At 30.3% G+C, this 13,895-nt stretch overlaps 1 protein-coding gene across 1 annotated transcript; it reads right to left on the bottom strand.

The window, feature by feature from the left end:
* Positions 1-4,690: 4,690 nt before the first annotated feature.
* On the bottom strand, positions 4,691-13,415 carry LOAG_07846 (ubiquitin carboxyl-terminal hydrolase; the record flags this gene model as incomplete). Its single annotated transcript, XM_020447547.1, has 24 exons — positions 4,691-4,835; positions 4,921-5,010; positions 5,126-5,284; positions 5,660-5,845; positions 6,297-6,504; positions 6,730-6,848; positions 7,043-7,129; positions 7,467-7,625; positions 7,975-8,129; positions 8,200-8,267; positions 8,353-8,459; positions 8,686-8,859; positions 9,510-9,606; positions 9,704-9,942; positions 10,279-10,505; positions 10,740-11,016; positions 11,189-11,354; positions 11,505-11,566; positions 11,642-11,758; positions 11,913-11,995; positions 12,136-12,372; positions 12,825-12,941; positions 13,125-13,346; positions 13,406-13,415. The coding sequence occupies 24 exons, from the start codon at positions 13,413-13,415 to the stop codon at positions 4,770-4,772; spliced, it is 3,432 nt and encodes a 1,143-aa protein (XP_020302234.1). The 3' UTR covers positions 4,691-4,769.
* Positions 13,416-13,895: the final 480 nt, after the last annotated feature.

Raw genomic sequence — 13,895 nt, forward strand, 5'->3', positions numbered from 1 at the left:
AAAAAAATTTATTACTAATTAATTTTTTTTTTTTTTGTTAAAAAATGCGCCAAAATGTTATCTTTCTTTTTTCTTTTTTTTTGTTCTAAATGATATTACCTATAATATAATTTGTCTTTGTAAGTATTATTTGCGCTGCTAAGTATTTGCATAAAATTATCCCAGATTAGAAATCCTCTTAACCTTATTGTCTCAGGGTCACCCTACCATATTTATCAATACATATTATCGTATGCTAATACTTCACTTTTTGTCGGCAATATTTGTACAAAGAATATTGAAAGTATTGGGAGGAAAAAAAATTCATCCATAAATATTTATCATCAAATGAGAATTAAGAGGAGTATTTTTATTTCAAATTAATTTTAAATTATTAAATTAATAAATGAAAGTAACATGGAATGTGCATGGATAAAATGCGCATGTATATAAATATGGTGAAAATAAAAGTAAGTAAAATTGATCAAAATTGGAAATGAATATTGAAAATGAATGGAATATTTTTAGAAATGAATTAAAATTAAAATTATGAAGAGTTTCATTCAGAATTGGAATTGGATAAAGAGTTTTCGGATAAACCAAAAATAACCTCAATTATTTATTTTTTTTCTTTTAACAAGAGCAAGTACTAGACATTTTTATTTTAAATTTCTTTTTGATTTATTCGATTGGATTTTTTTTTCCACTTAAATTAGGAATTTTATTAATTTTTTCTATTTTTTTTAAAATTAATTCATATGTGTAAAGGGATTTAAATTAAAACAAAATTTGAATTTAGATATGTCTGTTTTTTTTAATTTTAACTCATTAAATGATTAATTCCAATTTAAATTCATTTCATTTACAGGCGTGCAAAAGATCGTCGTGAAAATAAGAAGACACGATTGGTATGAAATTATTATAGATCTAATGGCTATTATTATCATTATTATTATAAAGATGATGGCTTTTTTCTCTTGTCTTAATATAAAAATGCATGCTAAATTTTTTTTTCAAACAATTAATAATTTAATAATTAAATTAAATAATTAAATCATTAAATAATATATATCATTAAGTAATTAAATCATTAAATAATGTTATTATTACTTTTGTTAATATGTTTTTTTTTCTTTTTTACTCATCCATTTTATTTAATATTACTTATTTTTTACGCATCAAAAGGAAATATGCCTTATTTAAAAACAAACAAACATACAAATAAGCAAACAAATGTATAAATGGAAAACAAACAAATAAATAAACAAACAAGCAAATAAATGAATGAAAAACAAACAAATAAATAAACACATAAATAAACAAACAAACAACCAGATAAACATATAAATAAACAAACAAACAAATAAACAAAATACGCTTTAAACAAAACGAAAACGAAATAAACTAACAAACTAACTTAGAGAGAAATATTTTATTAATACAATGAATGGATTATTTTCGTTTCTAAATTTAGAAAAAAAAAAAAAAACAATCCTTTTTTAAAATGATAGATTTGAAAGAAATTAGTTTCGCAAAATTATGCAAGAAATTTAAATTGAATGATAAAATTATTTCATTCAATGCATTACAGAAATATATTTGTTATTTAATTAAGATATATATCAATGCTTGTTATCAATTGACTTTCTTTCTTTTTTTTTAAACTTATCATTAAACCTTACACCTTTCATTATTGTATTACATTACTTCACTTATATTATCAGCAAAGTCTGTGATTGTTAAATGACCTCTTAAAATTTTCCTTTTTATTTTGTTTGCTTTTTGTATTAATCTTTTTTTTTTGCATATTAATAATTTCAATCATTCATTACAATTCACTTCTCTTATTTATATGTATAGTTTAATTTATTTGATTTATATACAAATATATATGTAAATGTATTTTTGCACAGGTTATTTATATGAAATGAATTCAGGGGTTTCTTTTTTTTTTTTTTTCTTCCAAATGTCACTTAAGTTTTCATGTACTTCATTCATATCATTTATACATTTGATATTACGGGATTACCGTATACATTGTTTCCGATTGGTATGCTAAATATTCAATTTCTGATAATAAATTTTGATGTTTCTTTTTTTTTTTTTACAAATTATCATCATCAATATCATCATTATCATCATCATCATCATCACCATCATTATCAACATCATCACCATCATTATTAAGCAATTCAATCCATATTCAGTTAATAATTTTTATAGTATATTAATATGAAATGAATTAATGCAATGTTATAGGATGTGAAATGATGATACTAACAGGAAATAAATAATAGATGGTTTAGTTTTAGAGAAGTACAAAATTTTAAAATTAAATTAGTCAAATTTTGCCTTGTTAAAATTTGATTTAAAATTACTAAACTAAAGCATTTAATCATATTGTTTAAAAATAAAACGAATAATGTGATTGAATTCATTATTCGTATAATTAAAATGTAATTAATAATATCATTCATTACTATGTATTTAAAATTTTAGTGCTTGAAAAAAAAAAGGAAGAGGAAAAATTGGAAATTTATAATTTAATCAATTCAAAATAATTCGTTATCATTCAAAATTTTAATTTATTTAAACTTAATAGAAGGATAACAATTCAGGTTTATTCATAAAATTTATGGAAAAAATAAACAAAAGAAAAAGGAAAAAAAAGGGAAAAGAAAACTTCACATAATGCAACGAAGAGTTTATGATGAAGTAAAAAGGATAATAAAAAGCAAAATACCGACACACTGCGACAATTGCGCAACAAAACAGATTTGATAGAATGATGATTCTCAAATAGTTTTTCACACGTGGACGATTGACATTGTAAATTGCAAATGCAAATAAATCTATCTTCACTGAACATTGAGGGATTTTTTTTTTTTGCATTTATGATTTTTCTCGTAAATTTGAAAAAGAAATTAATTTCATATTTGATTATTTATGAGATAACAAGGTTTCTTCCTTATCCTTTAATAGTTTTAAATTTCTTTATTTAATTTCTTTTTTTTTTTACCATTATTAAAAGTATTAATTTCAAGTGTGATTTGAAATTAGCATATTGTACTAAACAATCATTGTTACTTTTATAATTGGCACATAGCATTTGCTAGGAATTATTTTGTGAACTAAGCAGTTAATAGCTCATATTACAAGTAATATGAAGTTTTAAAATTTAATTATTAGCGTAATATAATGACAAAAAAAAAGTATGGAAATGATAAAGATATAGATATAATTTATACGCATTATTAAAATTAACTCTATTAGTGATAACTCTAAAAGTTTATGTTTAAAAGTAAATTTAAAATCTATATACCTATATACTCATCAATTTTATAAGATTCTTTCTTTTTTTTTTTTTTTTGAATTACACCATTTCAGAAGCTAAACAATTATACTAACCAAGATAGATTTGCACTTGATTAATGGTGATAAATTGATGAATGTATGATTAAAGATAGAAGAACTCATTTATATTATCATCATCATCAGTATCATCATTAGGCAAACTGATTCATTATCATGCAATCTATCACTGGATATATATGCGTGTATAAATAATAATAGAAGCAAAACGTTTATTTTACATGTTTTCCGAACTAATACCAATTACTAATGAGCAAGTATTAAATAGAAAATTAAATTACAGACAGAAAATTACACAATTATTTCTGAACAGGAATGAAAATAGTCTCTGGAAAGACAGGAAAAGTGGAAGATATAAAATGCTGTTCAAAAGAGGAATGAAACAATGAGAGAAAATCAACGAATATTTTCAAATTCAATTCTGAATTTATTCTTTGATAAAAACAAAAGGTTACAGAAATCTGAAGTGATATAAAGCCAATTTCTTTCGTTTTACTTTTTTTTTTAAAAAAGGTACCAAAGACAAAAGTGTATTGAACTGCTGATAAAATTCAACGATGGATTGTTCGACCAGAAAAAATTATTCGTGTAAAAATGCCGCTATCACCTTTAAATTACATCCCTCATCTAATTAAATACACATGAATAAAAGATTATTCCAAAAATAATACGCCATATACTGCACAAAATACTGCACGAAACATATGTCACATGACAAGACACGTATTCAAAGGATAAAAATGCCTAAACCAAAAAATGAACAAAAAAATGTACAAGTAAAATCTAACTTTTGGACAGTTTTTCAGAACACGAGCATTGAAATCTCAGAATCAATTTTTCTAAATCATGAATTTCGCAATTCGACCGATTTGCCTCAATAAATTAGATTTTATGAAAATCACGATATAAACGTGATGATGAAAAGACTTTTATCCTACTTACTGAAGCTTTAACGAATATAGTGCAAAACAAACATATCAGTAAGCAGTATGTATTTCTGTCCCTATGGTTTGTAGATATAGGAAAGGAAAGAAACATTCTTGGATTTATCAATTCAAATATGGGAATGTGAAATGACACAAAGAAGGTGGTTTTTCATTCTGTAAGCATAAAAGCATAAAATTTTCTAATTCCATATGCAAAAAGGAGCAGAATTCCAGGTCATGCTTCAGATAAATAAGGATGCGCTGCGATATTGACCCACGCGGGAAATATAATATGCTAATAGGAATGAAACTACGAAGACTTTTAAGCAAAATAAAGTACAACAAATCATCATTTTGTTTCCTTTGTACAAAAATGACAATAAAATTATTTCAGTTAAGTGAAAAATATTGCATAAAATGTAAAACAAGCGAATTCTCGCAGTGTTAATGAATGTGACCCAATATCGCTAAAACTTAGCACTCTTATTACAGCTAATCCATTCTCTCATAAAATAACAGATACGCACTTTTCTTATCAACTTGTGATTCCTTCACTGCCTGCAATGCAATTGGTCCATAACATTAAACAAATTTTAAGCCAGAGTTCACTCACACGAATTCCTAGATATCATCAAAAATTTACCTGACAACGACTATCATTGAAACTAAACCACTGATTACTGTTCTTAGCATAAGCAACGTAGTGACCTGAGGCCATGGCACCATAATGGTTCTGAAAAGAACAAACTCGTAATGTTTGAAATAACCTAATTATTCTTCGAACTGCAATCTAAAAAAAATAGTGATTTAAAATTACTTATAATTTAATATGAATGTTCGAAACTTACAGCAATAGCAAAACAACTGTATTTAGTTGATGTCTTAATGTCTGGATCTCGAAGCCATTCTCTGAGATCCAAATTTTCCAGTGGGAAGTCTACTACTTTACAAGATTTCATATATCTTCGCTCAGATTTTACGCAAACAAATCGCTTGAAGTGTACAATCTGTAGAAGAAATGAAATGTAAAAGTTCCAGCTCAATAAAAACTTTGGCGGCGATGCCCATTATACCATCCATTATTGACAAATCTAATTTTCCAGTACTCAAACTTATGTGTATCACAGCGCAAGACTAAGGTACCATCTTCACAGACGAAAAAAGGAATCATGCGGATAATCCAGTTATTCACTGAAGCAACTACATGTATAGTAGGATGACATTTAAGTCTCTTAAGAAAGATCATGATGTCAACCATGAACCATGCCTCCCTATAGCTTATTCGCTAATTAGATATTCTATGGGTTATATTTATATAACAGTAATGTTCTCCAAAAATAAAGAAAAACAGATTACTTGCATACAGAAAGATGAAAACAAACCAATATTTTAGGTAAACGCCAAATCGCCAAAGCTTTTGTTGTTGGACACTTTTTGCCACATGGTTTACACATTATCTCATCATCCAAACGTTCTGCTTGCATGAAATCATTCAAACATGAAAGTAACGAACACGGTCGATAATGTACTTCCCAAGCTTGTAAGACCGATCCATCATCTCGACATAACTTAACCAGAATTAAAACAACGTAGTAATATAATGATATGATAAACTTGATTACAACTTAAAAACTACGCCCGGACAATATTTTAGCAATTCCTTTGCTTTTTTTTAGTAGAAATGCTTCATTTCCAGCTTGCTATTAGCTAAAACTAATGCTTTGCAAATTTCGAAGTAACAACAAGCAACCCTTATGTTGGTACTTTATTAACAATTAGAACTAAGTTTCATTATATCAAATTAAAATAAGGATATTATTGTCGAAATTAGAAGCTAAAATTTACTTGAGCAAAATCGTAATATCACGAATCAAGTTTCAGAAAGCAACCGATTCTCAATAGTATGAAGGAAACAATCAAACCGTGAATGATTAGATTTATCATTTTCATCATAATATGATCTCACAATGGCAGCAAGCGTAAAGTACTTGTCTCTATAGCAGATATTAGAATTCTGACCAGTTCCACGGAATGTTGATAGCGTAGATAGAGAGCAGTTGGTTTCCAATCGATTGCAACTGCCATCAAGTTGTCTTCAATAATTTCATCGTTGCTCAGAATCACACAACCACGACAAAATGCTGGCCATGCACATTTTGAACACCACTCGAATGATAACTTTACGCAACATAAATCAAATGGATAACCATTTCGGATGTCTTCTGCTCTAAAACAGGACAAAAAAGAAAAAAAAATTCGCGAAGTTTTTTTAAATGACAAGAATTCTTATAAGTTATCAAGTAATATTGCAAAAACAGAAACAGCAATAGCTAAGGAATTAATAAACTTATCGATGCCCATTTGGAACCATTATCATATTTGAAAACACAATTTAACGGTAATGTATAATATAAGAGAGATTCTGCGTTATACTTCTGTGAAATAAACTTACGCATCAATGGCACGATTTGCTTCTCTAGTGCGTTGCTGTTTTCCAGCGGTACCATTTTTTAGGAACCGTGAAACCAATAGCCAAACTTCCTCATATAGCTTATTACCAGTTGTTTTGCCCTGTAAATACGAAATTTAAATTAAATATACCCATATATTTTAGTAATTCATAAAAGCAATAATAAACACTACCCTTTAATTGCAACAACTTGACATGCATTTCCGATTTTACTAATCCGAAATACGCAGTACTCATACGTCTATCTTTGTTCAGAATTATCAGAGAGGCAACTCTTTTTATCAAGGTAACTCACCGGTGTGAATCGCAAAATGAGTGGGACACCGAAAACGCGAGCAGTACAACCACGTGTTGCGCCAAGCAAATATGAGTCATTGTATTGCTACAATTATAAGTTAGAAAATACAAAGATGTAAGAAATACTCAATAAAAAGATAAAGTAAAGTTATATACTGCAAGAAATGTTTAGGACTAAAAAAAAAGCAAAACATGTAACACTGCTATACCAGTTCCCAAGTTACTTAAACTGTACCCATACAATTAAACATGCCATAATAGTAGAAATGGAACTTATTCATCCTACTCGCAAAGTCAAAATATATCAAAAATCCTTATATCCCTATATTCATGCTAATATCCATCATTCGCAATTAGCAAAAATGGCAAAAACAATAAAAGTGAAATTTTTTAAATATTTGCTTTTGTTCTGAAAGAACTACCATTTTACGATGAGCGGCAATCACTGTTGGCGCTGCTACAAAACATTCGGGATTTGACTGATCTTCTTCAGCAGGCAATTCAAATGCATAAAGCAGTGCGTCGTTTGGATAAATAGTAATGGGACTTTTATCATCGCCAATTGATTCGTTAACTCCTTGCTAAATTATTATTGTCGAAAAAACTAAAAGCCAAGAGACAGAATAATCAAAAAAATGGAGGCAGAAGTCTTCGGCGTATTGTTTACTTAGTAGAGATAACAAGTGCAAGAATAAACCGGAGAATTAAAATATTTCACTTATTTTCTTTTACCACATATACATGCATATCTTTTGCGATACAGTCAAGGAATTTTTAGCCAGGATGTTACTCTGTTACATGAAACAAACTGAAATATAATCCTGATTATGAGGAACGTACATCCATTATAAGATATAATATTAAATAAAAATAAACACAATCATAACAAAATTTAAATAAAGAATGACAGAATATAAATGTATGAAATACCATCATTTGGCCAGCGCGATTCAAACAAAGAATTTGAAATGAGTTAGGGAGTAAACTAGAAGCTTCTGTTAGTTTCATTTTGAACATGCCGATTGTAGTATCGTGGCTTAGGCGAAACGCATAACGTATGGGGATTTGTCCGTCACGCTTGACCACTGTAATGAACAGTCCCGTACTCATAGTATAAGGAAAAAAAGTGACCAAAAAAGTAGATAAAAAACTCACCGACAACGGAGATAAGAAGCAACTGATCAATAGGTATGGGCAGTTGCAAACAGGTGAATGCGTCAAACCTGAAACTAGTTTTAGAAAAAAAAGTAGATCCAGAAGAAATGGCAATATTGAAAATCAAGGCAAACAGATGAGAAGACATCTTACCTGCATGATATAGCATTACAATTTAAGCAAGTAAGTGTTGAACGCAACTGGCCAGTAAACAAATCAACAATGATACTTTTCTCCCGCTTTAAGTGCGCATCCCAGGCCTAAAAAACATGATTAACATATCAAAAAAAGAACTGGAAATATATAAGCTATTCCGGAATCAAAATAAACATCATCAAATTCTGCCACTACATCTAGCACTTAACATCCATCCTTCCAGTGTAATCCATGTTTTTTTTACATAAATTTTTTTTTTACATAATTTTTTTTTCTTTACATAATTCCATTCTAAATAAAAGATAGAAACCGAAAAATAAAGCAAAATACCTCTTTAGCAACGACAGAATCTGGACGGCCATCGCTGTCACTGAGTTCAATGAATGGTTTATTTTCAATCTGATTCAAATCCTCATGCAGTAAATCCAACAAAATGGATAGGAATTCTTGACAGTCATGTTGTGACCGATCAGCAAACACTGGGCCAGCACATCTAATTGCATCCTGAAAAACAATGAAAATTACAGCAAAAATTACGGCCACCATTTATTTCGAAATAGTTATTTCTTAACTAACATTTCTTTTTTGTATTTCGAATAGAATAGGGTCAAGTTAACCAGAAAGAATAACCGAGTGGTATAAATAACACACTCTTATGAATGAAAGGAATGAAAGAAAGTAGTACTTGATGAGATGGTGGTAAAAATAGCGGTAGATGATCCTCAGAAAAAAGAAAAAAAAAGTCATCGAAAAGATCTATTTTGCCAACATGAGAATAAAGTAACAATCAGTGAAAAAAAAAAAAAAATAGGATGAACCCAACTGCAGATATACCGCAACTTTTCAACCTGTTATTCAGACCATTTCTGCGCTTCTCAAGGCAGGCTGAGTGTTAAAAGAGTGTTACTAAATTAAACATTTACATGATTCAAATCGACAAGGTTAACAACAATAGCATTCCTTTCTTTTCCTTTTTTTTATTCCAATCAATTTGCAGGAGTTCTGGGAGATGTTTGCAAGCTTCATGTCAGTAAAAGAACGTGATGGATGCGATAGAACAGCTCAAGAAACAAATTATGAACTATTTTAAAGAGAGAAATACTCAAAGACTCCATCAAAAGGTTTCAGGGAGAGAGAAAAAAAAGAATCCTTACACGTAATTTAATAGGTGCAATATTGCGTTTTTTACCGGACCATAATTCTTTCACAACGTTCGCATATTCCGTAGCTACTACCCCCGTTGATTTTAACCTTCAAAAAATAAAAATTGAAAAAAAAAGAAAAAGAAATCACCGACAAAATTACTTTAAACTAATCACATATTTCTCTTATCAAAAACAATGTTAACCCTTTCATATCATCCTTGTGTCGGCCTTCAATGAAATAATTTGTAAGTGGTCGTGTATTACTGAGACACTGCAGAGCACTGTTCATGTAGCAGGTATTACCCATATTGTACAGGCCAGTGATGCCAAGAATATATGAAGAATCCGAATTGTCCGCAGTGTAACCTTCAGCATTGCTGCTTTCCAAACAGCTAACTTCTTCCGGCCAACTCATGTCAGCGTTACGTAATTCCAGAAGTAACTGAAAGTTCGTTCAGGTAAAATAATACCACCAAACATTTAAAGCAATAAAACGGTTTGTCTTAGATAACTGTTATGATCCCCTATAACAGGTGATCCACAGCTGTATTACTACTTAGTCTCTCCTGTTTTTGTGATGTACGTGATGTCTTTCGTTTCCAAGTTTTTAAACTAATTTGGCTGCAAATGAGTTTAAGAATACAATTAGTGTATAGTTATGTAAAGATATCGTACAATGAATTATTTTCTATTTCACTATCATATAACAAAAGTGACATAAAGCAAGCCATAGAAAATCGCAAAACTGTCAAAAAAAAAGAAACATAAAGTAGCGTACTTGTGCGCTTTGCTGAATTTTGAGATCATTAAGGGTGACTGAATCATTGTCAAGTAACCGTTTGCACGGTGAACCATCGATTTCAACAGCCCATAAACGAGCTGATTCGACATCACTTATGTGCAGTTGATGTGCCAGAAGTTCGAGCAATTCCTCAATAGTACAAATACGTGATTCCGAAACTACACACCATGGTAATCTGCGAAGAGAAGATTCTTTATTCCATTCTGCAATGAGAAAATCGGAGGAATGATTTTCGATCTTAAATTTAGACAAAGTATAAATTTTTCATTATTATATAGGAATTCATTTTTAGGAGTGGTTCTTTCTTTTAGTTCAGTGCCCTACCAGACGTAAGGGATAGAAGCAAATTCACTGGTTAAATGTGTCTTGAATTCTCTCTTGCATGTTTCAGAGACGAGTAAATGAAAATGATTAAAAAAGTCAGAATTAGCACAAACCGAAAGCAGAATGTAACCAGCCACCGGAAGCAGTACTGTGTCTTAAAATTAATAAAGTTAGTGGATACAGCTCGATAATAGATCCCGTAGAATTCGCTGCTGCTGGATCTACAATTCTTGCCGGAAGAATACGTCGCTGAAGCGAAATACCCTCACGAGCAGCACTTCCGTGCCAACGCAACAGTGCTTTCCAGAGACAAGGTGCTAAAGCTTCAAAATCCTTATTTAGCACTAAGTTCTGTGCTAAAGGAGCACCTTCATTTGATAAAGATGGAACCTAAAAATGATGATATGAAGTAAATAAGAGAAAAGCAAAAGTTATTATCCAAGATGAATATTAAAAAACTTGATTGTTATGAATTGTACTAGCGAACGGATTTATCCCTCCACTTTATCATCTTATTATTAAGCGTAAAAATTTGTTCCTAAAAAGTAATATGACAAAAGACCTTATAAGACCAATCATTTTTCTGTTTGACAGTAATAATTGAAGCATTATTGATAGGAGGCACTTTAGAATTTGACATTAACGCGTGTACCCACTGTCGCCACCATTCCGATGAAACAATATTCCACTCGGCGAATGCATCCAACTGAACACGTTGCTTGAATCCACTTTAATGAAAAAATTGAAATGATTCTTAAGAAGAGAGAAGTGCCCATCTATTTTATTACTATAACATGATTCGACGATTCTTCAAAACAATATTCAAGTTAACTTTGATGGCGTTCTAATAGATTTCTATGAATAATTTAAAAACTCACCATACAACCGTCAGTTCAACTTCAGCAGAGCATGGATGCAATCCCAAACAAATATGTCCAATCTGAAACATTTGGAAGAGTTTATCATGATGCATAATCAGATAAAACAACAAAAAGTCGAAATTTCAAACAAATACCTGAACAATTATTTCAAGCAAATCGTTCACACATTTTGTCTCGTTTGCCCAACAAACAAAATCTGTTAACGATGCCCGACCCAATTCATCCGTATGTATAGTTTGCAATGCATTATCCTATAAAAGAACAACAGAAAAAAAAACGACAGAAATCAAATGTTAAAGTACTTGAAAATGTTGAGAATCCTAAGGAATGCAAAAATCAATAAATAATCATAAGGGATGCATAAAACAATATTACTCAAATTTCTTGAGTATAAAAAGCACTTACGAGATTTAAATCCGCATAAAGGGAATGGATGTCTTCTTTTGATAAATAACCATCACCATCTGAGTCGAAAAGTTGAGCAATAACTGAAGGAATATTGATAAAGCACGTTACACATCACTAAAATTATGTTTTTTGTAAATTACTTCCAAAATTTGTTTTTGAAATTACCGTCATCAAAATCCCTATAGAGCAGTATACTGAAAAGAAACAATGATATATTTACAGTTAAGACGAGCTGTGTGCGGTCCACGACAGGAAGCAGAAAGACCGCAGACAAGTTCTTTGAAATCCACCAATCCATCGTCATTTTCATCAAATGCGCGGAATAAGCCATTAATAAAATGATCCGCAATGGCACCACCAACTAACGCACCGAAACCATTCTTAGTAAGTTTACACAGTTTTGTGTCGTTGATCGAACCAAAAACTTTCTCCAACTCTTCCACTTCTTGTTCATCGACTGAAATTTCAAAAAACTGAAATCTGCAAGATATATATGGTTTTGCACAATTACATCTGCCAAACAAGCACATTTAATTCGAGTATCAATTTCTCATTCATACATTTGCTGTTTCAGCATGAAAAGTTATAAAGTGTACCAAAATAATGATTCATTTAGCTTAAAGATGCAAACGAAGTGTGTGTGCTTGTAACACACGCTGAGAGAAAGTTTTTCAGTTTCAGTGTTCAGGTGCCTGCTCAAAATCTAAGAATTTTTTTTAAAAGAAGTGAAGAGACAGTAATAAAAAAAGAAAATGAAAAGTGGAAAAGCGAAAACGAGAAGGAAACAAGAAGATTAGCAGATTATCACTGAAATTACGTATGTTCGCCACCCGAATCACAAACAAGAAATAACACTTAACGGTTAATCAAGTAATTCCTCAAATTAGATGAAAATGTATCAAGATTTACGATGTGTAACGCCTGCAAGTACTTGATAGAAATTATAGTGAATTTCCGAATGGCGAGATGTCAGCTGAGGCGGTTGTTCGACCCACTGTGCTACCTCATGTTCACTTCTTAAAAATTCTGAAAGAATTTATTTGAAATGGATTCCTACTCATAATCTAGTCACTTCCATTAAATTCATAGCCCACAACGGAAAACAGATATTCGGAAGGTTTTGGAAATTAGTTTAAATAAGTTGAAAATTAACTATGCCAATAATTTTTTACTATATTGATAAATAAATGATAACAGAAAACAATATACCAAGTCGTATATCCTCATCCACCTTTGTCAGCAAGACAATTCCGACGACAAAATTTTGAAATGACAGTTTAGATGATCCCTGGCAAAACTTGGCGAAAATACGTGTACGTGTGGCGCGTGGAATCCCGGGATGGCACAGAACATCGGTAAAAAATTCATCCTCCGTAATTAGATCACGACCATCCCATGCCGTTTCCAACCGTTTCAATTCATCTGCACTTACTACAATGACGAGTAATACTAAATGAAGAATCAAAATAATGTTTTATTTTTCCTCTTACCAAAGTTCATAGGAGAATTTAACTTTTCTTTAGAAAAAACAAAAAACTATGTAAATTCAACGAAGTATTGAAAATTTTCTCACTATAAACTACTTCATGCGAGCAAATTCAACACCAGAATGCCGACTATCGCTTGGTAAAGTATGATGCCTTTATATTCGAAAACATGGGAAAGTTTTTTTTTTCTTCTCGACATCGAAAGTGAAACGTAACTATCAAAAGCTGTCATCAATAACTTTGCATAAATAGAACGAAATTATGGCCCCATAGTAAAAATACATAATTGGCAAAAAATAAAAGTAAAAATCAGATATATATTGAAAAGAAAAACCAAATTTGTACATCTGTTGTTAAGAAGAAACGTAATTTATGTTTCAGGAAAATTATAATTTATTTTTTTCCCTTTTTAAATGAATAATTTATGAACAAAAAAATTTCGCATAAAAATTCCAACGTTGGACAAAATTTCCATAACAAAACGAATCAAAAA

Source organism: Loa loa, assembly GCF_000183805.2.
Source record: "Loa loa unplaced genomic scaffold supercont3.200, whole genome shotgun sequence".
Lineage (NCBI taxonomy): Eukaryota > Metazoa > Nematoda > Chromadorea > Rhabditida > Onchocercidae > Loa > Loa loa.